Source organism: Rhinolophus sinicus, linkage group LG02 (assembly GCF_036562045.2).
Source record: "Rhinolophus sinicus isolate RSC01 linkage group LG02, ASM3656204v1, whole genome shotgun sequence".
Taxonomy (NCBI): Eukaryota; Metazoa; Chordata; class Mammalia; order Chiroptera; family Rhinolophidae; genus Rhinolophus; species Rhinolophus sinicus.
Genome location: NC_133752.1, coordinates 104586947 through 104612563, shown reverse-complemented (window position 1 = coordinate 104612563; position 25617 = coordinate 104586947). Strand labels below are relative to the sequence as shown.

Genomic DNA, 25617 nt, shown 5'->3' with positions numbered 1-25617 from the left:
TCAGTCTAGTTGTGGAGGGTGCAGCTCACTGGCCCATGTGGGAATCGAACCTGTTGTTCAGAGCTCACGCTCTAACCAACTGAGCCATCGGGCCGCCCCAAGATATACTCTTTTTAAATTATTGAACTAGTTCTTTTCTATGTATCATTAGGTCAACAATTCACTTGTTTCTTTTTATTTTCAACTTTATTTTTCAATTTTTAAGAATTACTACTTTTTTAAGTTTCATTTTTCTTATAATTACGTAACAAAATTATACAATTTCGAAGTCAGTTCTTTAATATTCTTGTTTCTATCCTGGCTCTTCTACCTTACTCCTTTCTTCCATAGAGAATCTTTTTTTTTAAATGGTGTATGCTCCCCTTTAAAAAATATAAGCAATTGCAGGTATATTTGTAGATCCCTCTTTCTTGAATAAACAATAGCATGCTCTCTTTCATTATGTGTCCTCTTTTATTCTCTCCTTTTTTGTTTTACTTGCGTGCTTTTCTTTTGATTTATCTTTCAATATTTAGGAAGGTTCATGTTTTAATTCTATTGGTTATCTTTATATAACACCTTTAGTGTCCTCTTTGGTAGTTGTGAATTGGCTCATTCCTATCAGCATTATTTTAATTAACTAGCACCTCTTCTTCCCTGATTTAAGCAATATCTCTTTATTCTAAATTAATACATTTAAAGTAATAGGTACTTTTCATATACACTCACCATTCTCCATTTTTAAAAATAGTTCTGCTGCATCTAAAGGGCCAGAGCATTTAGCCATTACAAACTATGCTGTGTACTCTGATAACCATCACTAAGTCTTAGTTCTACAAGTAAATACATATTTCATGCTCAGCACCAGTCCTTATCTCACTACCTTCCTAGGTTTTTGGTTTACTGAGGTTCATTCTCTAGTACAGGGGCCAGCAAACTGTGGCCCATGAGTCTTGGCTGCTTTTAAAAACACTACAATGGCAGAAGTTGAGTAGTTGTGACAAAGACCACATGACCTGCAAAGACTGAAATATTTACTATTTGGCCTTTTACAGAAAAAGTTTGCTGACTTCTATTCTAGAGTTGAGTGAATTCAGAGGAAATGTTCATGGGAACCATATTCCCTGAGTTAGTGAATGTTCCTATCAGTTTGTTTGCAGTCTTTCTACTTGAAGGTTAGTTTGGATGGATGTGAGATCCATGGCTCACATTTTCTTGCCTTGAATATGTTAAATATTTTACTGCATTGTTTTCTGCCATCAAGTCCACTCTGAAAAAGTTATAAGTGAGTAGTTTCGAGTAATTTTTTAGGAACATTTTCTTCTTGAATTATAGTTTTTGGTATTTTTTTCTATTTTGTCTTCCCTCTCTGTCCTTTATACTTAGCTTGGATTTTTAAAAAATCTTTTATATTTATCACTTTCTCTCAAAACATTTTTTAAAATCTCTTTATACCTTTTTACTTATCTTCCTTTTTGTCTCTTTTTTCTCTTAATGCATTAGTCATTTGTTTCATTCTGAAATAATTTTTCTTTGATTTTTAATTTTTTCCTTAGTTCTATAGGTTTATTTCACATTTTCTTTTCTCCACTCACCTAATTTCAGAGTTTTTATGTTCTTTCATAGCTTGTGTAATTTTCATAATTAATTTTATGCTATAGAGATACTCTACTCCACATTTTCTGTTTTCTTTATAATAGTTTTAAATGGGACTCATGATTCTTTTCTGTTGCTCATTTTTTTTTTTTAACAAATCTATATAGTTTTATTAAAACAAAAACTGACAGTGTGGTATGAAGTTTACATTTAAACAGAGTTTTCACAGAAGCCAAACACATGCCTAAAAAGATTTTACAATGGAGTTCTAGATACAGGTCTAGATGATGTCAAGAACTGATGGATTTCATAATTCAAGACAGTATTTTGGGTATTAGTTACTTCTTAGGATTAAAAAAGTTTTGTGTTTTAAAGTGAACCACTGCCCCAGTATGAAAGTTGAGTCTTCTCCTGAGACCAGGTCTTTTGAAAAAATCCAACTCTTGAAGTGATTCGATAAAGTTGTGCTGTCAGTGACTGAACCCTGCCACCAATGGTTTCAGAGTTCAAGGTTCAAAAAACATAGAAGTTCCAAGAGCATGGGCCCTTCCCTTTACTCTCACACCTCCCCCCTCCTCTTCCCCTCCCTAAATCAGCCAGTGGCTTGGATGGACAAGCTAATATTTATAACTTAACAATTGGAAAAGGGACTTCTTGTCAATTTTAATAATAAGCACCTCTAAGACAGAATGATCTGCCTTTGTATACGCTCCAATAAAAGACTTTCCCTCCTTAACCAGTTTCCATCCCAGCTTTGGTAGTCTTTTGTTGGGAACAGCATTAAGCTCAGGCAGGGAACACTGTGGCTTATAAGTTACAGGCATTCACAGCTTCTAAACAGTCTCTCACAGTCCTCATTTAGATTGCCAATGACATTTTGTGAAAAGATAAAATATTTTGGACACAGAACCAAATCATTAGTTGTTGGTTCTTTCCATTGTTTCATTTCCCCGATCAGGCCCAATTTTAACAAAAACGATACTACCTATCTCCCTTCCTTCCCACCCCATCCCTCCCACACCCAAATAATACACCAGTAATAGCCAAAAACTACACACATGCTACGCTGTAAAAATGCAGAGTTAACACTATTGGGAAGAAGGCTGTGGATTGTGGAGATGCTCTTTGAAGATCTGCAGTACCTTCTTGCTCTCCCATACACCCATTCTGCAAGTTTTGTCCTTCATAGAAGGCCCTTTGCTTCTCTCAGCGAAGTGCAGAACAGGCTGCCTTGAAACACTTATCCTCCTTCCCCTCCACTGGGATGAGTGTGCAAACTATACAGCATGGAGCGGCTTTAAAGCACTTAGGCTGCTGTAGGGCACAGAAACTATACTGGCTCTTCAAAGGACATCTTCTCAAGCCACCTCTATGGTGTTGCTCATTTTTTAAGTGCAGTAAGTTTTCCTGTATTTTCACGTGAGAGAAGTGGGCCAAGAGAGCCTGTTTTCAGCTTCATCAGTTCCCTCTTCTATTGTTTTCACAAAGTGATTTTAAAAAATGCAGGCTCATGCTTTCTGAGATCTTTCTTTTCTGCTCCCTCTCTCTTTGATCTGGACTTTTTCTTATCTTTGCTGCTATTGTCCTATCATGCTCAATTTGGATCCTACTCCTAGCAGTTTTTCGCAGAGCAGTGTTAATTTCACTGCTATGGCCCAGATTGCTTTAGCACCTATAAACCCCTTGCATGTCAGTGTTCTTGCCCTCAGCCTAAGAATTTGATCCTTAGAGTCTTTCCCAGGTTAGACTACTGTTCTCAGACTAGCATGCCATTGTGGGGGTTCCCCTACTCTCAGGACCATCAGAGAAGCCCACTGGCCTTCCCGTTGCTTCTTTGTGCACAGACTTGATATCGTGTGGGTCTCACAGCTGTCTGGTTCGTCACTGAACATTTCTCCTCACGTTGTTGTAGATTGGGTTTTCTGTTTTGCTATTCTAGTTGCTCTCTCTGCTTTTTTCTTCCCCTTAAAGAGTAAAGACCTGTCAAAGATGTACACGTAATTAATGTATTAATGAGTGAACTAACCGAATGATAAAGCTGGTCAAAGGACTATAGGAAGTAGGCTTTCCAGGGCCGGTAGCACACCAGGAGCTGCTGTCCACACAGCGAGTGGTGTCCTGCCATGGAAAGCAGAGCCTCGCTTCAGTACGTGGAGATCTGCGTTGCAGTCCTCCCCTGGCCTTGCCAGAGACATCACCCAGTATCCCTATCTGCCATGGATGCCGCAAGCCTGATCAGAATGCTGGGGCAGCTCGCACCACAGCCTGGACCTGCTACAGAGCCTTCTCCCCTGGGTCCCACTCAGAACTGCCAGCATTTCAGAGTACCCCATTAATGGGTCAGCAGAACCTCCAAATGCAGTACACGTTCCCTCCACCAGGTAGAGCCCTACCTAGTTAGTGCCATGCCTCTTCCTACCCGGGGATGCAAAGTGCAACATCAGGCCATTGGACCTATTGAAGCTTCTCTAATGTTGCAGTGCCTGAATTTTAATGGCATGCATTTGACTTCCTAGGGTATCCACAATACTTGCCATTTCCTGTTTACCAGGTCCTGTTAGTATGATGTCATCAGTTTATTAGACTAACGTGTTCTTCTGTGGATATAGAGGTCCTTGTGGATACTCTGTTATAACAGAAAAGTTAACAGCCTTGGGACATAGAATACAGACTGCTGTCCTTGCCACGTAAAAGTGCTTTTGATCCTCCTTACTAATGGGAGTTGAAAAGAATACATGGGCCAGATCAATAGCCATATACCAAATGCTAGAGGATGTGTTGATCTGTTCCAGTAAAGCTTCTACATCTTGCACAGTAGCTGAGATTAAGTTTACCCTAGTCCACTGTTAGCCATCACATTTCCTCTCATAGCAGGAGGCACCCAGATTAACTGAATGGAGCTACAGTGGAGACTACCACTCCTGCCTGCCGTAACTTCGATGGCTATTTCTGCATTTTCTCCTGGGGTGCACTTTTCCTTCTATTTATTATCTTGGTCCAGGTGGAGCAGGTGAAATTTCAGGGGCTCCCACTTGCCCTTCCCTGCAATAATGACTGAGAACATTATGAAGGTACCGGCTGCTTTTTCAAGGCTTTTAAAGCAATTAACAAAAGCCAGCCAGCTCAACAATCCTTAACAATTACTATTGCCCCTCTGTTGTTCACTTGCCACCACTGCTACCTGACTTCGCCTCTGCATCTGGACGCAACCCACATCTGTAGTCCTTCTCACCATTTTACCCATGAGTGACCCATCCAGCATCCCATCCTGTGTGTGTATTCTCTAGGGCCAGTCTCGGTGTCGGTGTCTTAGCCAAGGTTCCCTCCAGAAATCAGAGCCTGAGTTTATGTAAGTATAACTAAGCTGGTCACCACTGTGGGCAACCGAGGCTTGATCTTGCTGGGACCTACTGAAGAGCCGTGTAAAATACCCTGCAGAGTTGCCTTCTCAAGGGACTGAAAGGGGAGCTTTTATTCACCAGCTCCTGTGCTCCATTTTCAACAGTTGCCTTGGGGGGGTGTTAATCCCTCACACTACCAGGCTACACATGTAAATGCCACACTCGGACCCCGAGAAGCCCAGGGTGGAAAGCAAGCACACACAGTTCAGCTGAGGCAAGGTGCTGCCGTGGAGCTGGTTGCTGTGGCAATGACCAAAGCAAAAAGTGGGCTGAGATAATAGGCTGGAACAAGACACAGCATTGTTCATCTACAGGTTTTGGCCTTAGCTGAGTTTCAGGGGAAAATCCTACTCATGTAACATCCTGTTACATGAACATAAGTGATCTTACGTTCTACTGGAAATTATTTGTTATCCTGTGTGCTTGAGATTAAGTCACACCTAACAGCACCAATACCCCATTTTATATGCCTTTGTGTTATCATTGCCAAAAGAGCCATGGTTTTGATAATACCAAACTTCTGAGCCTGTCAACTATTCTGTTTATAGTATTTCTAGTAGTATTTAATTGATCGAAATTGATCTTGTCCCAAACCAAATTTTTAGTAAAGCTTGGAGACACTCAAATTTTTAACCCAAATAAGTTTTAAAACTTCAGATCCACATGTAACTTCATTATCAGCTTCTTACATACTCGTCCAAATGCAATTGCCTTTTTTGTTGTTCCTTTAACTCATTACTAGATAGTTTAGAATTCTGGTTTCTCTGAAGTTCTATTTTGTTAATACTTCAGTGTTTTTTTTAGTAAAATTTGAAATTCTTTTTTTAACTAACCTATTTTTAGTGAGATACATAATAATTATTTATAATCTTGAACTCTAGAGTTTTAAAGTGCAACATAGTTTTCTTATATTTAGATAAAGCCCTTGAAATGTTTCTTGTGAACTGTGGAATCCTTTTATACCATCTATGATTTTTAATTATATGTTTAACATAGTAATATAAAACATGAGAGCTACACGAGGGCTGAAAATACAAAGTACTGTCATGCATATTTCTCTACAGAGTAAAAGATTGTTTATGTATTCCTCTGTATAAGATCCTTACATTAATACCGTGTTGAAAAAAGCAGGTTGTCAATTGCATTTCACAGTATCCCATGTAGAGGGCAGCAGAGAGCTTGGATTTAGTTTTCTCTTTACCCATAATGGCTTTCCTAGCCTCATTTCTAATTACTTGGGGTTTTTTTGTTCCAGACAAAAGTGAATAAAAAATAATATCTAGACTAAAAAAAGTAAAGGTTATTCTTCAGCTCTAATTTATTTCTAAATTCCATACTTCTAATTTCACATTAAAGGGAGAAAAAAAGGTAAGTATAGCCTAAGACTCCTTTTTCTATAGAGAAGGGAAATAATCCTATCTTTCTCTTTGCCTTATTCATATTTTAGGAAAGAAAATATTGAAGCCCCCATAAAAGCAGAAGAACAGGCACTATAACTAGAGCTGGTCTTTGGGAACCAGCAATTTTACCAAAAACTTGATATCTTTTGCAAAGCTGCATTGTTATTTTTAGATAACTCAGTTAAGTTTATAAATTCTAGGTTTTCTATACATAGAGAAGACACTTAACAAATCTTCAATTATGTCATTTATAGAAAGTCTTATAAATAGTTGCTATTAATAATATCATTAAACCATCAATTGGAATAGAATTTCTTCTAAAACGTAAACAACTGGAACTATTTCATTATCTTTTTATGTACCTGCCTTGATATCGAAAGGCTAGAAGGCAAGAAATCTCTCAGTGTCATTGATTAACCGTGCAACTCTGAACAAGTTTCTTAAATTTCTGAGTCTAGTTTCCTCCATCTGTAAAATGGAGGTAATAATACATACTTCATAAAGTTGGTTATAAGATAATATGCATAAAGCTCCTAGCATAGAGTAAGGACTAAAATTTCCCTTTCGTTTTTCACTGCTGTCCTTCAATTTCCACCTACACAAAAACTGAGGAGGCCACAAACCGAAACATTCCCAATGGAACTAAGATTTCAGGATTGGTGAGCTGTGGTTTTGTGCTGTGACTATCCCCATTGGACCCTATTTGGCTCCTGTAGGCTTTTTATTTTTACATATAAAGACTTCTATCTTTACCTTGTGGGTCGTCAGCTAAAGGCGGAAATGAAAGATCTTCCTTCCCCTCATTATCTTGGCCTTATCTATATCAGAACTGACACAGTTTGGAGAAAGACCTCAGGTAAGAGAACCATGAGAATTCCCTAGAAGCTTCTTTCCTCTCCCTGTGCATAGATCCTTTATTCCCTTATGAAACTAAGTGGCCATAAAGTATTGGCCTTACTTGCACCAATTTTTAACTGATGAAACTAACTGAACCAGACTACTGGGGTCTAGCCTGGCCTCTTACTATCTCTGATGGGCTTAGGCAGATCAATGTTCTTACCTATAAAATTAGGGAACTGGGTTCCATGATTGCTAAGGTGATTCCACCTTCATGCTGTGTAGAACTGTCTTCTACAAGCAGTCACTCTTAAGGCCAACTGCATCATATACACACTGCCGAGGTGTGACTGGGTAATAATACAGGCTAGATGATGAAATGTACCCAATCACCATTAGGTCTCAATGCAGAAAGACAAATAATTAACATCATCTTGAATACAAAACCCATTGGTGTTTACAGAAGGGCAGCGTTGGCCCTTCCTCAAGAAGTAACACTGTCCTGCAAACCTTAGTAAATTTTTTTTTTATAGATTGTTTGTCATTATAGTCAGTGCCCACTATTGATTTGTTCTCACTCTTCAACCTCTGTAATAGGTCCTCATTAAACTTGTAATCACTAAGATTCTTTTCTTACCCTTCTTAACCTTTGCTGTAATTAACACCTTTTCTCCCCTTGGCATCTTAGTTTGTCTCCTTCTGAGTGTTCCTTTTCAAAGTTCTTTTTCCCTTAGCATTTCCCTAAAGTTAGATCCTCAGACCCTTGTTCTTTTTTTGTCCAGATTTTCTTTCCCAGGCATCTCACTCCCAAAGTTGCGACTCCCTGTCTGACTCCCCAGTTTAAACGTTCTCTCTGGTCTCTTCCAAGTCCTTGTCCAGCATTTCCAAGTACTAGCTCGGTATTTTCATTTACATGTTTTTCCACCACCTTGGACTCAGTATTTCTAAAGTGAAACTCAGAATTTTCTTTCAAAGCTTATTCCTCCTTATTTATTTGCATTAACAGTTACCCCTCCTAACTTTAAAATCATAGGCATCTTTGAGTTCTTGCATATGTTTTCTCTTGCATATTTCCTTTTCCTATCTTACACAGAGTTCTTGATACCTGATTGTGGTTTTTGCATGTGGTTTCTAGTCCTCTTTCAAACCATCTTAAACACCATCTTACAACATCACTTTTGCAGATGACCAGTATATCTGTGTCTTGCATCTGCTCAGATAAAACCCTGTCTTTACCCACAGCTCATGAACTCACTACCTCATGTTCCTTTGAGAAAATCTTGCACTTTTCCCTTGCTTAGACCAATGAAAAACATAACATGGCCTTCAAGGCACCACTAAAGTAACATCGTAAAGCCTTGCTCGTCTCAGCTTGGAAGACTACCAGAACTGGCTTCTCCTTCTGAACTCCCATAGTACTTGCTTTGTTTAAATATATACCGTTGGGATAAAAATCCTACCTTTTAAAACAGAATACAGTACTTTCTGTTAAAGAAGAAAGTGTGCTTTGTAACAAGCCTACCAAACCAACAGAAGAAGTGTTTTTACCAGAGATGAAAGGATTTAGACTAGAAAGTTAGAGACTGTCACGAGTATGTGGCTTTTGGCAGGTCACTTCACCTCTGTGAACCTCATTTCTTCACCTGTAGGTCTTTTGACCCTATTAGGACTATATCAGGATTGGTTAATTTGCAGTAGAGGAGGACCCTGTGATACATTTTTAGAGCAGAAATCACCTTTTAGGGCCACCTTTTAGTGGCTCAGGCGGTTGGAGCTCCATACTTGTAACTCCGAAGGCTGCCCTTTCGATTCCCACATGGGTCAGTGGGCTCTCATCCACAAGGTTGTCAGTTCAATTCCTTGAGTCCCGCAAGGGATGGTGGGCTACGCCCCCTGCAACTTGCAACAGCAACTGGACCTGGAGCTGAGCTGCGCCCTCCACAACTAAGATTGAAAGGACAACAACTTGACTTGGGGGAAAAAAATCACTTTTTATGTATTTGCTATAAAACATCTATTACACAGATACCAAATTTTTAAAACTTAGAAAATAAAATATCTGCCTTTAAGTCTAGGACGTACTGAACTTTAAAATCTGTAGCCCAATTATACTTTACCCATAACCCTTGGGAGATTCACTTCAGGAGCAGAATGAACTGAAGTGTGCATACTGCATTTACTCTGTGGTCTTAAGAAAAATGGTAGAAACCAGTTTCTGAAGACTCAGATAATTTTCCAGTTGTGAGTATACTTGTACTCATGCAAAACAAAGGCAGGGTTCCTGGGTAAGTAGGCTTTTCTTTAGTATGTACACTTATTTACTCCGAATTACGATTTTCTTATTTACAGTTGTCAAGTTGTCTATACTAAATTCCTTTCTAGGTAATAGGGTTTTGTCTGTGATAAGTACTAAAGAGTAGGTAACCTAGATGAGCAATTAGTTCCCTTTGGGAATGCTTTTAAATCAGGAAAAGCCTTACATTAACCCAGTTTTCTTTTCCCTTCTCATCTTACTATAGAAATTCCAAACCTCCTCTTGATAAAGAGCTTTCTCTTGCCCAGCGAAAACTGAGAAGCCTAGGTGTGCCCTGCTGACAGTTAACTGGAGTCACGTGTCCCTTAGGTGCCCGCCCACTGGAGCCTGGCCCGCAGTTGGCCCCGCCCACAGAGCCTAGAGGTCTGTGTGCTTGTTTCCTGCCGCTCCCAGAGGCAGTTAGCTCCACCACGAGGAGGAGGCCTGGGCAAATGGCTGCCAAGGGTGGCTGAGCACTCAGAAGAAAAGCCTGTTTCTGTGCAGTGCTGGGCTGTAGGGCTGACTTGGATGTGGATTAATTCTAAAGATTTGGAGGGATACTCGGTAAAGCATGGTGGCACATGATGAGATTGGAGGTCTCCTACCTATTAAAAGGACTATACGAGTCCTAGATGTGAATAATCAGTCCTTCAGAGAACAAGAGGTAAGACTTTCAGAGAAAAATGAAGCCTAAGGAATGTTTTCTAACTCCACGGACTTTTAAGATTTTTTTGACAGTTTCTTCACGGTATGGTTTTAAACTTTTGATCTTGCTGAGTGTTAAAATGTGTGACTAAAGGCACGTTTGAAATGTGTTTAGGAACTATGATGTAAGTTTAGGAACTGTGGTATAGTTAGGTTTATACATAGCATGGCGTGAGTTACACAAACTTTTATTTAAAAAAAAGATTTTAAATGTATATGCTGCTCAATTTGGTTAAACTGGTCACATTTCTGATGCTTAATACAGTTTCTTTTCTTTTTTTTTAACTTGCATTTATATTACCTAGTCTTAGGAATTACATTATGGAGTAAGAAGACTTTTCCTTCCTTGCAGGTTAATGCTAGTAAACACATAGTAACTAAAACGTGTCTGATCCAGTGCTCATTTTTATTTTTCTTTCCCTAATAAGTTCAGTCTGTGTGACTTTTTTTCTTCAGAAAGGAAAGTGTGTTAAAATATTTAAACCAGTGAATCATTATTTAGGTACTGCTACCCTCCTTGCTTTAATTTTCTGAAGTCATTGTGCTTTTTTAAGAGTCTTTATGAACATTTATCAAAATAAGTGATTTTTTAAATGCCACTTTATTTAATTTTGACAGTTTTAATACTATATGGATATTCCATTTATACTATATACTATACAATATATACTATAGTGTTCCTCTGTTCAATTAACTATGCTACTTATATTGATTGTGGTGATGGTTTTGTGGCTATATACATATATCGAAACTTATCTAATTATATATTTTAAATATGTGCAGTTTGTTGCGCACCTCAGTAAAGCTGTGTATCATACATATACCTTTTGGTAGTTCAAACAGCTGCCATCTTTAGGAGGTATGCTTTCATTTGATGTGGTTTAGCTATGGTTTTTGTTTTTCTGTTTGTTTGATTTGGGTTTTTGCTTCTATGTTTCAGTTTTCTCGAAATGTCTAAGCATTTCCATTGATTAGGGCAAGTCATAGTGGTCATCAGTGTAAATACTGAAACTCACATCTTTTGGACCATCAAGAAGAACTAGTCTTTTTTTGTTTGGTATCAGACACTAGCCATGTTTCTGACATACCTTTAATACCTTTATTCCCAAGATTAAAAGCACCAGGAATGTTGTCAGGTTTTTAGTACTAGCAACACAGCCTTAAATAAATAACCAAATTTGACTATTTCTATTACTAAGTAGAAAGGGAAGAAATCCTATGTGATCATAACTCATTTTTATCTTCTTATAAATAACTTCTTTTCATTCTTATTTTAAAATTCTTGCCAGATAGAGGAGAAGATTATTTATCCAGTAACCCAAATGAATAAACCCAGACACACACAGTTTTTACTTAGGTGTCTTGGTTTGGTTGACTATAGAAGAGACCCTCCTGAAATACATACTCTTACATTACACCATTAGTAGAAAAAACCTTTTCACAAGAAAAACTAAGTTCACAACAGAATTTTTCCATGTTGTTGCTTTTATATGCAAGGTACATCCCAATTAAAAAACTTTGAATTGATATTACCAATTTTCTCTTTATAAATACCCAGAAAATGCTTTAAGACGTAACATCTGACTACAAGTGGATTAGTAAAATAGATTGACTAAAAACTCGCTCTCAGGGCAGATTCCCCACAGAAATACATGTGATTGCCTAGCTAACTAGTCTGGTTAAAAGCTAACCTAAGTAAACATACATATATGTTTGAGGGCGTTAGATGTTTATTCCCCATACAAGTGAACTTTAGCCCTGGTGAAAGGTTGCCTGTAGTAGGAAGTTCCTTGAGCATGTAAAACTTGTTGGTAGTCTTCGTTTATTCCCAAAGGTTTTCAGATTGTCTTTTGAGACTGTGTAGTTTCAATAGCTAAACTGGTTCTCTAAGCTTCTTGTATTCGCCATAACGCTATTAGCAGTGCTCCAAAACAAAAATAAACAACAACAGCAAAACCATTATGTAAGCCTTATTTTAGCTGGTGGTAAGCTAGGAGGGCTCCTGCCCACCTCTTCTTTCATCACCTCCAAACACAGTACCTGCGTCCTATATATGTGGAGGGGCAGATGTAGGTGTGATACCAGTTCTCAAAAGACTTTGTCTTTGCAATATAATTTGTGGCAGTGCTAATGTTTAGGTTCTTTTTTTTTTTTTTTTTTTTTTTTAAGGAGGGCGCAGCTCACAGTAGCCCGTGCCGGGATCGAACCGGCTGCCTTGGTGCTACCAGCACCACGCTCTAACCAGCTGAGCTAACCAGCCACCCCCATGTTTAGGTTCTTAATAACCAAACCAAGATAATTAAAATGGTTCATGTGGACCCCTAAAGAAGCTCACATGAGCCAAATCCTAACCTATATTTTAAAGAACAGTATTTTATCTCAACCTTGTGGGTGACCCATGAATGCCTGATCAATCCATATTGCTTTTCCACAAAAGTTTTCTGTGTGATACTTTTTTCAAATAATGTATCCTGAAATTAGTAGTGAACCATAGTCAGCATTACGCCTTCACATTTCAATCACACTTTTTAACTTTCATTGAAATTTTTCATACTTTTGAAATATATGTGCTAAAAGTTTGTGTTGTGTCTGCCAAACATTCTTCACATACGTCCTTTTAGTAAAGCAGGAAAGTTACTGCTGGATCCCCAAAAGTATGTGTGAAAAGTACAAAGATGTCCTCCTACCACCCCTGTTTCCTGATTTAGTACCATGCTTTCTTCCAAGCCATTTTAAGAGCCTCCTTCTGTACTGACTGAGCTAGCCAGGTGCTTTTACCAAAGACATTTTAGATTAGATAGACTATTAAAACTAACATCCTTTGTGAAGAAGTGAGATTATAGATGGGTTTCTAGAGGACTATGGAGCATATTTAACCACCAAATGCTGCTACTTACGATACCCTGCCGCCTTAAAGAGACTGCAGAAACAAAATCCACAGTAGTTGCACAAAAATGTTTTAGATATCTTTACGTTTAATTATCTAACACTAAATTCTGTAGTTTTTATTTTAAATATCACATAATTTTGAGTTACCAGGAAAATAGTTGTACAGTAACTCATCCTGTGAAGAACTTTTTATCATTAATTTTATCTTATGTAATAAAACATATCAAAAATTCCTTTCCTCCCAGCTAAACAAACTTTTCCTTTCAAATTCATTGGGAAGAGTACCTTTTAATAGACTTCTAAATTGAAATGAAGTATTTTGTGATTTACTAGGAAGTCAAATTTGTCATGCTTTGAAAAGGAAGAGGAATTAACCTCTGTTTCCAAAAAGTGGAGCAGAACTTTCTGACAACTGCTTGTTTCTGGTTAACGGTGGCATAGCTTACTTTGTGAGGTAATTATATATGCATTCAAACAGGAGACTCTTTGTACTGTCCTAACTAAACAGAAAGGAATGCCTCATATGGTCCTTCTGCCCGTGCATGTGTCACTTCAGTCTTTCACAGATGGATATTGTAAAGGCATTCACACATGTCCTTGGCCACACAGCGTGTCATTTTACTACATATCTTGAAGGTTTATTTTACAGTTCATTGAACATTTGCACATTAGTGGCTTTATATAAGTTTTACTTTGGAGTTAATTATTTTGGCGTGGGAAGGTTGGTCTACAGCTCCACCTTTAAGGCTTTCAGAGGCCTGACTTGATTATCTGCAGTCTCCTTACCTCAGTGGGTCTCACTCCTTTCTGGTATGGATGTGTATACCTTTAGGAGCTTTAAGAAGTCTAATTGCTTCTTTGACTATTCAAATCATTTAAGTTTCTTTCCAGAGAATTTTAACTCTTTCTGCCACTTTATTATTAAATTAAGGGGATTATTTTGACTCAATTTCCACCCCTTTACTTTTTTATATGACTTTAGTCAGATCAAAGAATTTTTAGAAAAAATGTCTCATCTGTCATTTTTAAGTGGTAATTTTTGTTTTTAAGTGGGAATTTTAATATACATTTTAAATTATATATTCTTCTGAATTTTCATCAACATTATTTTGTCAAGTATGCCACAATTGTCAAAGGCATCAAATACAAACAAATAATTATACTCCGTAGACACAAAAGATAGGCCTGATTTATGATCTGGCCTTCTTTATTTCAATAGTTGTATGAGTCACCTAATGGTATGCCTCCACTTTTTTAGCAGTAAAATTAGAATAATGCAGTTTGTAAAGTTTTGAGATCCTTGAATGATAAGTGATGAATTTGCTATAATTATTTTTAAAACAATACATGCAGAATGACAACTACTTCTGAATTTGTATATATTTTTCCTTTAAGTTAATAAATTAAATGCAGGAGAGAAGATTAATTATTTATAAATCCCAACATTTACATAGCAAGTAGAAATACTCCTAAGAAAAAATATTAGTAATAGCTAAAACTTAGTATGTTCTAAGCACTGTTCTGAGACCTTTAAACATATTTAATCTTCATAACAACTTTAAAAGAGAAGTTCTAATGCCAGCGTCATTTTATAGATGAGCAAACAGGCCCAGGATGGTCCCTCGCAAGGACCAGAGCCAGGATTTGGGCCCAGCCTGAGCCCAGAGCTGCCCCGCTCCCTTAACCACTGCCCTGCCTCTGTCTCAGCACTTCCCAAGACAGGGCCTCACTGCCTGCAGAGCTGACCATTCCAATGCCAGACATGTTCATTTAAAAGCAATTCTCTAACTATTTAAGAATGAAATGATACAAAGCCTGGGATCTGCTTTAAAATATCCCAGTAGGGGCAGACGTGAACAAACTTCACACCAAAACTGATGAAGCTGAGTGATAAGTATTTGGGGTCCATTATTCTAATCTCCACTTTTGTGTGTGTGAGAAATTTTTCATAATAATGTGGGTTTTTAAAAAGTTTATCTCTATATTAAACTAAAAAGTTCTATAGAATTTTAGAATTTAATTTCTTTGTGTTAATTTTAATTTTTCTTCTGTTTAATGATATATTCTCAGTGGTATTCGGATATTTGACTGGCCTTTCTTATACCACTTATGTTTTAATAAATTACTGCTACTCATTAGTGTTCTAAGTATTTTAACATAATCTGTTTTTGTTTTTACAGGAGCCAAGCAATAAAAGAGTTCGACCTCTAGCTCGGGTCACATCTTTGGCAAATTTAATCTCTCCTGTAAGAAATGGAGCAGTCAGACGTTTTGGTCAAACAATACAGGTAACTGGGGGAGGGGATGGGAGCGAGTAATGTAGTGAGGGGACATTTTATAGAAGCCTTAGATTTGTACTTTTTGGGGAGGGGCGGGTTGTACAAACAGGTTTGCATTAATATACTTAAACATAAATATTCTTTTTGGAGTATGCTGGTAAATGTTGTTACCAGAACATATTTATATAACCTCGTTATATTAGTTTGCATCTTATATCAAAACATAGTCTTGCGTAGTTTTTATTCCCAAAGTAATTTTGGCTGATAAATATTTTAGAATGATAGAGTGAAGCTTGGATAAGTGATTGTTCTACATGAGAAATTCTCAGAACTTTGTTTTTTAATTTGTCTTTAAAGTTTTAATAAAAAGAAATAATTACTATATCTTCCAAATCTTTTCTCTGTGTTTGTTTTTTTTAAAGTCCTTTACCCTTCGTGGTGACAACAGATCCCCAGCTTCTGCACAGAAGTCATCGAGCAGATCATCAGTGTCAACACCTGCCAAACGGAGAAGCAGCGTACTGTGGTCAGAGATGTTAGACGTCAACATGAAGGAGTCTTTAACTACCAAAGAAATCAAACGGCAGGAGGTATGCTGACATTCTATAGCAGAACCGCGCTCATTGACGTAACACTAACAAAAAAACAACACCCCCCCCCTTTAAACATATGTGTTGCCAGAATAATAGCGTATTAATGCCTGTGACAAAATCAACTACGTTTTGTGTTTTTGTATTTGAGTGGCGGCGGTTCGTGATGCATGCTGAGCAGCACTTTGATGGGTGCCAGTGGCAAATGTAATAAGTCTAATGAAAGGGTAGGATTATGAAACATAGGCAGCCTCTTATTTGAGATTCCATTCTGAATTACAAATTCTAGACTGAGTCACTTTAAAAGGGCTGTTCAAAACATCAGTTAAATAATGGTAAATAGCATTTGTATATAATTTTCTTTTCTCGAAGGAAGGAATGACCTATGATGTTTGCTGGATTTTTTTTAGGCAATATATGAAATGTCGCGAGGCGAACAGGATTTAATTGAGGATCTCAAGCTTGCAAGAAAGGTCAGTAAATAACTTTTTGTCATATACCCTAGTTTTTTAAACATTATATTTCACAAATTCTAACAGATAATTCACTTACTTTTAGAAGGAGGAAAGTAGAAAATAGCTACTGGTGAATACTTTTTTTAGATGAGGTGTCAGACACATCTCTTCAGATATGAATACCAGTAAGAGAGTCTACTTGGGGATAAACATATACTTTAATTTCTTTTATGTGTAACAAATAGAATCCACACTAGCTTTTATATAGTTAGTCATGCTTGCATTCAAGTACAGATACCTCATCATGTTTTATTTGCTTGATCTCTGTGTGTGACGTATTGCTCCCCCTCTGATAGGCCTACCATGACCCCATGTTAAAGTTGTCTATTATGTCAGAAGAGGAACTAACACAAATATTTGGTGATTTGGACGCTTACATACCTCTGCATGAAGGTAAGATATGCTTCTTAATTTTCATTAGTATCTGAACAGCAGTAACACAAGTCATTTTAAATCTACTAATTTAGTGCTAAATTATTCAAAAAATAAACCTATTATTGGCATTTCTGCTTTTTTATACTTCAGCTTTGTTGGCAAGAATAGGAGAAGCAACCAAGCCTGATGGGACAGTAGAGCAGATTGGTCACATTCTTGTGAACTGGGTGTGTAGCGACTTCTTTACTCAATTGTGTTTTACAGATGTGCCATACTTGTCATTTTTGATGAATTTATTTGATCTAGTAACTGGATTCTAAAAGCAGATAAACAGGGCATTAAAACTGAACAAATTTATGTAGCTATAAGAAATTACACTCTCTGTTTAGAAAAATACTTCATGAATGATACAGTTTTAAAAACCTGTTCCTCCTTGGACAGAATTCCCACAGTCTGCCATTAATTATGTTTCATTCTTTCTGGTGACACTTGCGTGCCTTCCAGGTGCTTGGCACTGTTCTGGGAGGGATCACTGGAGACTCAGTCTCTGTCCTTAGCATCTAGTGAGTATAGGAATAGTCAAGGTTGGTGATGACTGTGACAGAGGAGCATCAGGTGTCCTGGGAATCCAGAAGACGAGTGTCTAACCGAGGGTGGGAAAGGTGGAAGTCACGAGTCTTTGGTTGGATTTAGCCAAGTTAGGACACTTGGAAGAGGTTGTTCTGATGTCAGCCCAGAATACTATCCTACGCCCACTATCACCTGTAGGAAAATATTCACAGCTTGTTAAAACTTTCAAGAATAGCTGTAAGTTTTGTGTTTCGTCTTCGCAGCTAACTAATGGACTAAATCGTAACAAGAACTTATCATACATTGTTTTCTCATATTGCTCTGCAGTTGCCAGGCCTGAATGCCTACAAGGGCTACTGTAGTAACCAGCTGGCAGCCAAAGCTCTTCTTGATCAAAAGAAACAGGATCCAAGAGTCCAAGACTTCCTTCAGCGATGTCTTGAGTCTCCCTTCAGTCGCAAACTAGATCTTTGGAGCTTCCTAGATATTCCTCGAAGTCGCTTAGTCAAGTATCCTTTACTGTTAAAAGAAATTCTTAGGCACACTCCAAAAGACCACCATGATGTTCAGCTTCTCGAGGAAGCTGTAAGTAGTCCAACAAGTGATTCATGTGTTTTGTAGATTTACATGTTAACTTGCCTTGGAAAGGTGTATGATGATATTGTCAAATTTTATGCATATTAAATCAGCACAGTGAAGTGTTCTGTTGTTTTAAGTGCCCAATAACAGTGCCCTGTGCACTAAGAAGTAAACAGATGTAGCACATATTTATAATATTTTAATCAAAAGACTGGATTCTACTCTGATCTCTTTCACTAGTTAGCTGTGTGACTTTGGACAAATGACCCAGTTTGGCTGAGGCTGTTTCTTCATCTGTGAGATGAAGGGACTGACTGAATTAGCTGATTTCTAGAGTCCCTTCAAGCTTCAAACTTGCATCATTTTAATGAGATGTTTTAGCCCTGTACGGAAGCGAGATAAGTTGATATGCTGAAAATACTCTATCAGTTGTTTTTTTAATCATTTTTAGATATTGATAATACAAGGAGTTCTCTCTGATATCAACTTGAAGAAAGGTGAATCCGAATGCCAGTATTATATTGACAAACTGGAATATTTGGATGAAAAGCAGAAGGACCCTAGAATTGAAGCAAGCAAAGTGCTGCTTTGTCATGGGGAACTGAAGAACAAAAACGGACATGTAAGTGTGTTTGAATGCTAATGTGAAGTGAGATTTTATTCCCTTTTCACATCCTGTTTAAATTTTTCACATAAATTATGAAGCAGCTTTGTTAAATAAATTCATCACAAAATGAAGGTTACTGGGTTTTATGTTACCAGCTTTAATAAGCAAACATTTGGATTCTGTTTTTACAGAATGATTGAAATGTCTCAGTGGAGAATCAGTAATACTTTATTTTTTAGTTTTGAAGCATAAATCAACTTGTTTGGCTAAGGGTTTCTGCCTAAATAAATTAGTAGTTTCATGTTTAATAATAAAGCGTATTTAAAAAGATTTTTGTAGAGTTGACTTTATAGTGACAGAGTCATTTTTAGCACTACTAAACAAATTTCTGCAGCAAATTGAATGAGAGCACACTTATTTAAAATCTTAATTACAAAAGTACCTGCTAGATCTAAGCATAAGCATGGATGGTATTTTTGTTTCACTATGTGCTTTTTAGGAGCCAAATTTATAAGTTGAAGTTCATTTTGGAAAAAGTTGCAATCTGATATCTCTGGTTTCTATCACGAGGTCTCATGTTCTTAAAAGTCTTAAATTTGTGTGGGACAAAACAACCATTAATATTTTTACCAGCTTCCATTTTTTAATCCTCACTTTGTTAGAAAACTGCTGTGCAGTCCTGGTGTTTCCAGTCGTGTAACTGCTGGTAGTCAGGTCTTTGTGGGGAGCAGTGTTTACTCAGCTGTTGCCGAATCTAAGGTTACGCACCAGTGAAAGCAGTTTTATGGAGTCTGCGATTAGAAAAACTGGCCAAGTGGGATATGCACAGCTTTCAAAATCACCATCTTCATGGGGTCACTTGGAAGGGGGTCTTAGTAAATAAATGTGATGAGATTAATAATGTCAAATCAAATTATTGGAACAACGGATTTCAGTAACCTAAAGTCACAAAGTTCCATACTTAGGAAGCACTGTTCCCGTTTTTCCAGAAACTTTACGTTTTCCTGTTTCAAGACATCTTGGTTTTGACCCGACCTGTGATACGAAATGAGCGCCACTCTTACCAGGTTTACCGGCAACCGATTCCCGTCCAAGAACTGGTCTTGGAAGACCTGCAGGATGGAGATGTGAGAATGGGAGGGTCCTTTCGAGGGGCTTTCAGCAACTCAGATAAAGGTAAAACTACTAGCTTTAAAGTGGTGTAAATAAACATAAACCCAGAACCGAAGTGACTTTATTTAAATCTTTTAAGAATTCTGTCCCTACACACAAAATTGAAAATGAAATGTGTTGATTGTCCAGTATCTGCTGCACTCATTGAGTTGTCAGGTGCTTGCTTCACTGCTCTAACACCATCAGGTGTCTGATAAGTAACGTGTAGGTTTATATTTCCTGTATCTACCTAATAGATGTACATGTTGTATAAATACTGGCACCCGTATTAACATGGTATGGCCACTTCATCCCAAATAAACTTTTTCCTAAATCTGCTTTCCCTTTTTTCCCCCACTTTTATTTCTCCAGCTAAGAATATCTTTAGAGTTCGCTTCCGAGATCCCGCTCCAGGCCAGTCTCACACTCTACAAGCCAATGATGTCTTCCACAAGCAGCAGTGGTTCAATTGTATTCGAACAGCCATCGCCCCCTTCCAGCAGGCCACTGGTCCAGCCGAGCTGCAGGGTCTGCTAGAGCTGCATGAGGAGTGTGCAGAGAACAACCCCTCTGCCGGGAATGTCAGGGCCCAGAGAAGGGCGTCCACGCTGTCGAGTGTGACTCAGGTTGAAGTGGATGGAGACGCTTCAGAGTGTGGCTCCCCGGTGCACACAGCAGATAGCATCAAGAGTGTCAAAGCGCACCGAACACAGTCTGGCTTCCGAAAAGCAAGGGACAAAGCCAAGTTCAGTGGCAAAAAGAAAGAGACTTTGGTATAAAGGAAGCTCTGTGTGTTAACTGGTGGAAAGACTGTTTATTTATAAATGTGTACAGTTTGTTTTTTCTTGTAATGTGAGCATGGGAGCATTGCAGGGTTACTTAATACCAGTCTTAACATTTTTTATGTTTTTGGTTGGTTTTGGTGGTTGTTCCTATTTTTTTTTTTTAATGGCAGCTAAACATATACACACACACACACACACACACACACAGATTACTGTTAAATTGCAATCTTTTTTTTTAGATGTTTTCTCAGATTATTTAGAACATTCAAGCCTGGTATTTTTAATCCAATGAAATGGGTTTTCTCTTCATTCTGCATTCATGATTTTTCATTACCAACCAACTGTGATATTTACAATATTTGCCAAAACTTAAAAAAAAAAACTGTTTTTTTTTCCAGTGTTACTTTGATAAGCGTTGTGTGCAAAATTTGCAATTTTTGACATTGGCACCTAAAATCTTCATGGAATACATGGACTATTTCAGAATTTATGTTGGAACATAACTTCATTGGAAAACAAAGCATAAAACTTGCTATGTTTCCCATTTTATCAACTGGAATGCTTTCTGTCAGTTTGTTTTTCACTGCACATTCCTCATTTTTCATTCATTTAACCTGCCAATTATTTAATTTTTTTATTATAGTTTTTAGTATTTGCTTTTATTTTTTTACTTTGATGCCTTTTCAAGTTGGCATGTCTTTAAAGTATTTTTTTCCCTTGAGTAAAACTGGGTGTGTGTGTGTGGGTGTGTGTGTATGTGTGTGTGTGTGTGTGTGTATGTGTGTGTATAAACGTATATATATATATTTTAAATCATTAACTTTACCAAGTGAAACCAAGCCATACTGTTTTTGAGCCAACTAAGAAAATTGCCATTTTTAAATTGTATTTCGGGATGGTTAAACACACGTGAAATGACTCAATATACTCTGGACTACTGAAAGAAAACCACCTTAAAGATTTTGTTGAAAGTTTTAGTGTTGTCTGAAAAGCAAGAGGGCAGAGGGAAGGCAGTTGACTGGTAATAAGTAAGAAAAAAATAATAATAGAGGGAAAAAGAGAGTAGTTTCGTCTTAAAGTAAAAAAGTCTGGTTGTGCCAGAACATGGAAGGAGATAGTAAAAGCTAAACTTGAGAGTGTGTAGTAAGTTGTAGAAGGTTTGGGGGAAGTGAACTTTATTTGTCTTGGTTTATAATACCTGCAAATAATGGGTTTGATAAGAAACAATGAGGTATGTTGAAAATTTGACAATATATCAATTTTGGTGGATTTATTCATAATAGGGAAAAATATATTAATTTTTTACTGTAAAGTTTCTGTTCACATGAAATTATAGTCTCTAAGGGTGGAGGAATAAAAGCCCTCTGTCATGGTGGATTTAAAATGGCAATCACTTCAAGTAAATGTTGACTGTTATATGAAATATATTTGGCCAATGAAATGAAAATTGAAAAAGACTGTAAATAGATCAATCCAAATGATTTCTCTGTATAAATGAATTGTACAATTAAAACGAAAAATCACACACATCATCACCCTTAAAGGTTTCTTGGCTGGTGGATGTTTGGGGGACGTTTGCCAGAATATGTTGCTACGACAAAAGAGGTAAGGCAAGCCAAAGTCTTAAAAAAAAAACCAATATATAACTTAATCCTTTGAAATTCACTGAGGAATAGAGAACGACTCAGGTCATTTGGTGCATCTTATTAAACCATTTAGAATACACTGTAATCAGAAACAGCAATTGGATTGAAGACAGCCGAACATCTGGCTACTTTGTGATAATAGTAAAACTGATAGTAACACATGATTAATTTTTGATTAATTTCAGATTTGAACTTAGGTATCTCAGGTCCCTAACCAAGACTTAAGAGATATATTAAACAGTTGCAATATATGGACTTCATTGGATCCTAAATCGAGGAAGCTGTTTTAATAAGACAATCGGAAATATCCGGTCTTTACTGGATGTTTGACAGCAGTACTATGATTACAGTCCCTTTAGAGACAACGTACTGAACTATTTATTGATAAAACTGGATGATGTCTAGGATTTCCTTCAAAATTAAGGGGTAGGAAAATGGTTGGGGATAAAAATGAAACAAGATTGACCATAAGCTGAGAATTGAAGCTAGATGAGAGAAACAGAATTCATCATACTCTGCATACCTTTCTGTATATGTTTGAAAATTTTCACCAAAACATAAGTTGAAAGGAATTCTGGGTATCTAATAAATTTCCAACTCCTTAACCCCCTCGGCGCCCAGAGCCTTCACCTTTCGAAGTAAAGACAATGTTTATCAAACAGCTGCCTTTGCTGTCTACCATCTCACAGAAACAAACCTTTTGCCTAAATTTGACACATGTTCCCTTTGTTACAGTTTGGCAATAGTATTAGACGGATCTGGGTTCTGGTTTAAATCACATGGTCCTTTTCCTCCTCCACTTCCCTGTTCCTTGTAGCTCTCCCTGTTCCACTCCGTGTTTCTTGGCCTACCCCTTCTCTGACACAAAAATGGAACCACACTCCACATAAGCTGAGGCAATGAGAAAGGTATGTTTCCAGTGAAGCAACCATGCAGCCCGACCCTGAGAATTTCTAGCAAGGACCGATTCATTTACTACATTCCTGCCTCTCAAAAATGAGCTAGCATTATAATACCTGACCATGTTTGTGTTGAGTAGACCAGAAAGTAAGGCAAAATTAGCTACATTCAAAGAATTCTGATAATCTGCCATAAAATTCCGATTTCTCCATGCTGCTGCTGAGGGCTTGGGAAACGGTTTTCATTTCCCTCCATCACTGAGCAAGGCAGGCAGAGACAGAGCATTCTGGTTAGATCGGAGCATTTAGTCTGATCCCCTCCTTACCAGCTGAGGCATCTGAAATCTGAGAACAGCAAGTGATTTGCCCAGGACTATACAGCCGGTGTGTGGCAAAGCTGGCATGAAAGGCAGCTATGTACCAATCCTGTGTATGTCCAGCTCTAGAACCAAGCATACTTGTCACCCCAGGATTCCCGCCCCCACCCCCACCTAAGGCTGCCTCCATTCAGGGACCAGCCTCTGGTGGAAGACCTTGACTGTCCTTCACCCCGGGCCCAAGCATCTTCAGCTGACACTACCCAGTAGTACCAGCTCACTGCACCATAAGTCTTTAGCTTCCTCTAGCAACAGTTGACTAAACCCACCATGCCGCCCAGCTCCAGTGGCCTACACCTTCCAAGAGTAATTCACCAGGTTTCACTTTCCCGACAGCATATACCTTCCCCCTCCTCCAGCTCCTTCCTGTGTCAGCACATTCTTGTTCTATCTTCCTAGCTTCTTTTTGTGTCCTCTTCCAGACCTCTAAATGTGAGAAAGCCACAGGGCCCAATCCCCAGACTTCTTTTATACTCCCGGGAAATCTGATCCATTCCCATGACTTTACCATCACCGACACCCAACAACTCAAATTTCCATCTCCGGGTCTCACCCTCCGTGAGCTCCAGACTCACTGCCTGCCTAGCAGCCTACCTGACATGCCCACTTAGAAGTCTTAACATATCTCACACTTGACCCAAGATGCCCATCCCTATCTCCTCCTCCCCTAATCTTCCCATATCAGTAAATGTCATAACCATCCAATCTGTTTCCTGGAATTCACTCTCATTCCATAACCACTCCACCCATAAGCCATGTCACCTCCACCTCCACAATATATTCAGAACTCTTCCGCTGCCCACCACCTTCATGGTTCCAAGCTTGTATCAACTGCAGAATTCTGGTCCCCGACACGTCACACCACTCTTCACCCTCCATGCGGCAGCCAGAACCATCTTTCTAATGCAAAAATTAGGCCATGAGTATCAAAGTAAAACACGAAAGCTTTAAAAGTAACTTTCTGATGCTAAAAATCATACAGTTCTCACCATGGAAATTTTGGAAAATTTCCAGAAAAGTATAAAAAGTTACCTGCATGGAGTGAGAAGACCCTCAAACCTAGACTCCACAGACTAGGAGAAAATATTTATAAAAGAAATCAGATAAAGGACTATTATCTAAAAGACACAAAGAAAAATCTTAAGAAAGTGAACAAATTTAAACATGGGCAAAAGACCTAAGCAGACTCCTCACCAAAGAAGACATGTAGATGGCAAATAAGCATATGAGCTGATGCTCCACATCCTATGTCATTAAGAATTGCAAGTTAAAGCAACCCTGAGACACCACTGCACGCCTATTAGAATGTCAAGATCCAAAACGACAAATGCTTGTGAGGAGGCGGAGCAACAAAAACTCATTGCTGGTGGGACTGCAATGGTGCAACCACTGGAAGACAGTTTGGCAGCTTCATACTAAATTACAAACTATAAAACCTACCATCTGATCCAGCAATCATGCTCTTTGATATTTATTTACCCAAAGGAGTTGCAAACATGTCCACAAAAGACGCGCACACAGATGTTTATAGCAGCTTGATGCATAATTGCCCAAACCTGGAAGCCGCCAAGCAAGATGTCCTTGCAAACGGATAAACTGGGATCCATCCAGACAGTGGCATGTTATTCAGAGCTAAAGAGAAATGAGCCAGCAAGCCATGGGAAGACATGGAGGAAACTTAAATGCACGTTACTGAGGGAAGTCAATCTGAAAAGGCTACGTGCTGTGTGATTCCAAGCACTTGACACTGGAAAAGGCACAACTGTGGGGACAGTAAAAGATCAGTTGCTGCCAGGGGTTAGGGAGAGGGAGGGACGAACAGGGGGAGCCCAGAGGGTTTTTGGGGCAGTTGAACTACTCAGTAGGACACTATAGTGATGAATACATGGCATTAGACATTTGTCCAAACCCACAGAATGTACAACGCCAAGAGTGACCCTAATGTCAACTGTGGACTCTGGGTGATGACGTGTCAGTGTAGGTTCGTCCATTGTCACAAATGTCCCATCTGGTGGGGATGTTGACAGTGGGGGAGGCTGTGTGCGGGTGTTGGGGGGTGGACACGGAGGATACGGGAACTCTACACTGTCCACCTAATTTAGTTGTGAACCTAAGATGCTTTAAAAATTAGTCTATTTTTGTG

The 25617-nt window shown here is 38.3% G+C and overlaps 1 protein-coding gene across 2 annotated transcripts in view; it reads left to right on the top strand.

The window, feature by feature from the left end:
- The window catches only part of NET1 (neuroepithelial cell transforming 1), a 37700-nt gene extending 15616 nt beyond the window's left edge, over window positions 1-22084 (top strand). The window contains exons 1-10 of one of the 2 annotated variants that reach the window (XM_019738262.2): window positions 9897-10170; window positions 15281-15388; window positions 15802-15969; window positions 16380-16442; window positions 16781-16877; window positions 17010-17086; window positions 17757-18014; window positions 18460-18630; window positions 19605-19791; window positions 20140-22084. In XM_019738262.2, coding sequence (XP_019593821.2) covers window positions 10078-10170; window positions 15281-15388; window positions 15802-15969; window positions 16380-16442; window positions 16781-16877; window positions 17010-17086; window positions 17757-18014; window positions 18460-18630; window positions 19605-19791; window positions 20140-20546 — 1629 coding nt within the window. In that variant the 5' untranslated portion in view covers window positions 9897-10077 and the 3' untranslated portion in view covers window positions 20547-22084. Of the gene's footprint in view, window positions 1-9896; window positions 10171-15280; window positions 15389-15801; window positions 15970-16379; window positions 16443-16780; window positions 16878-17009; window positions 17087-17756; window positions 18015-18459; window positions 18631-19604; window positions 19792-20139 lie in introns of those variants that run through there. The other variant, XM_019738261.2, reaches the window with a different exon arrangement.
- Window positions 22085-25617: the final 3533 nt, after the last annotated feature.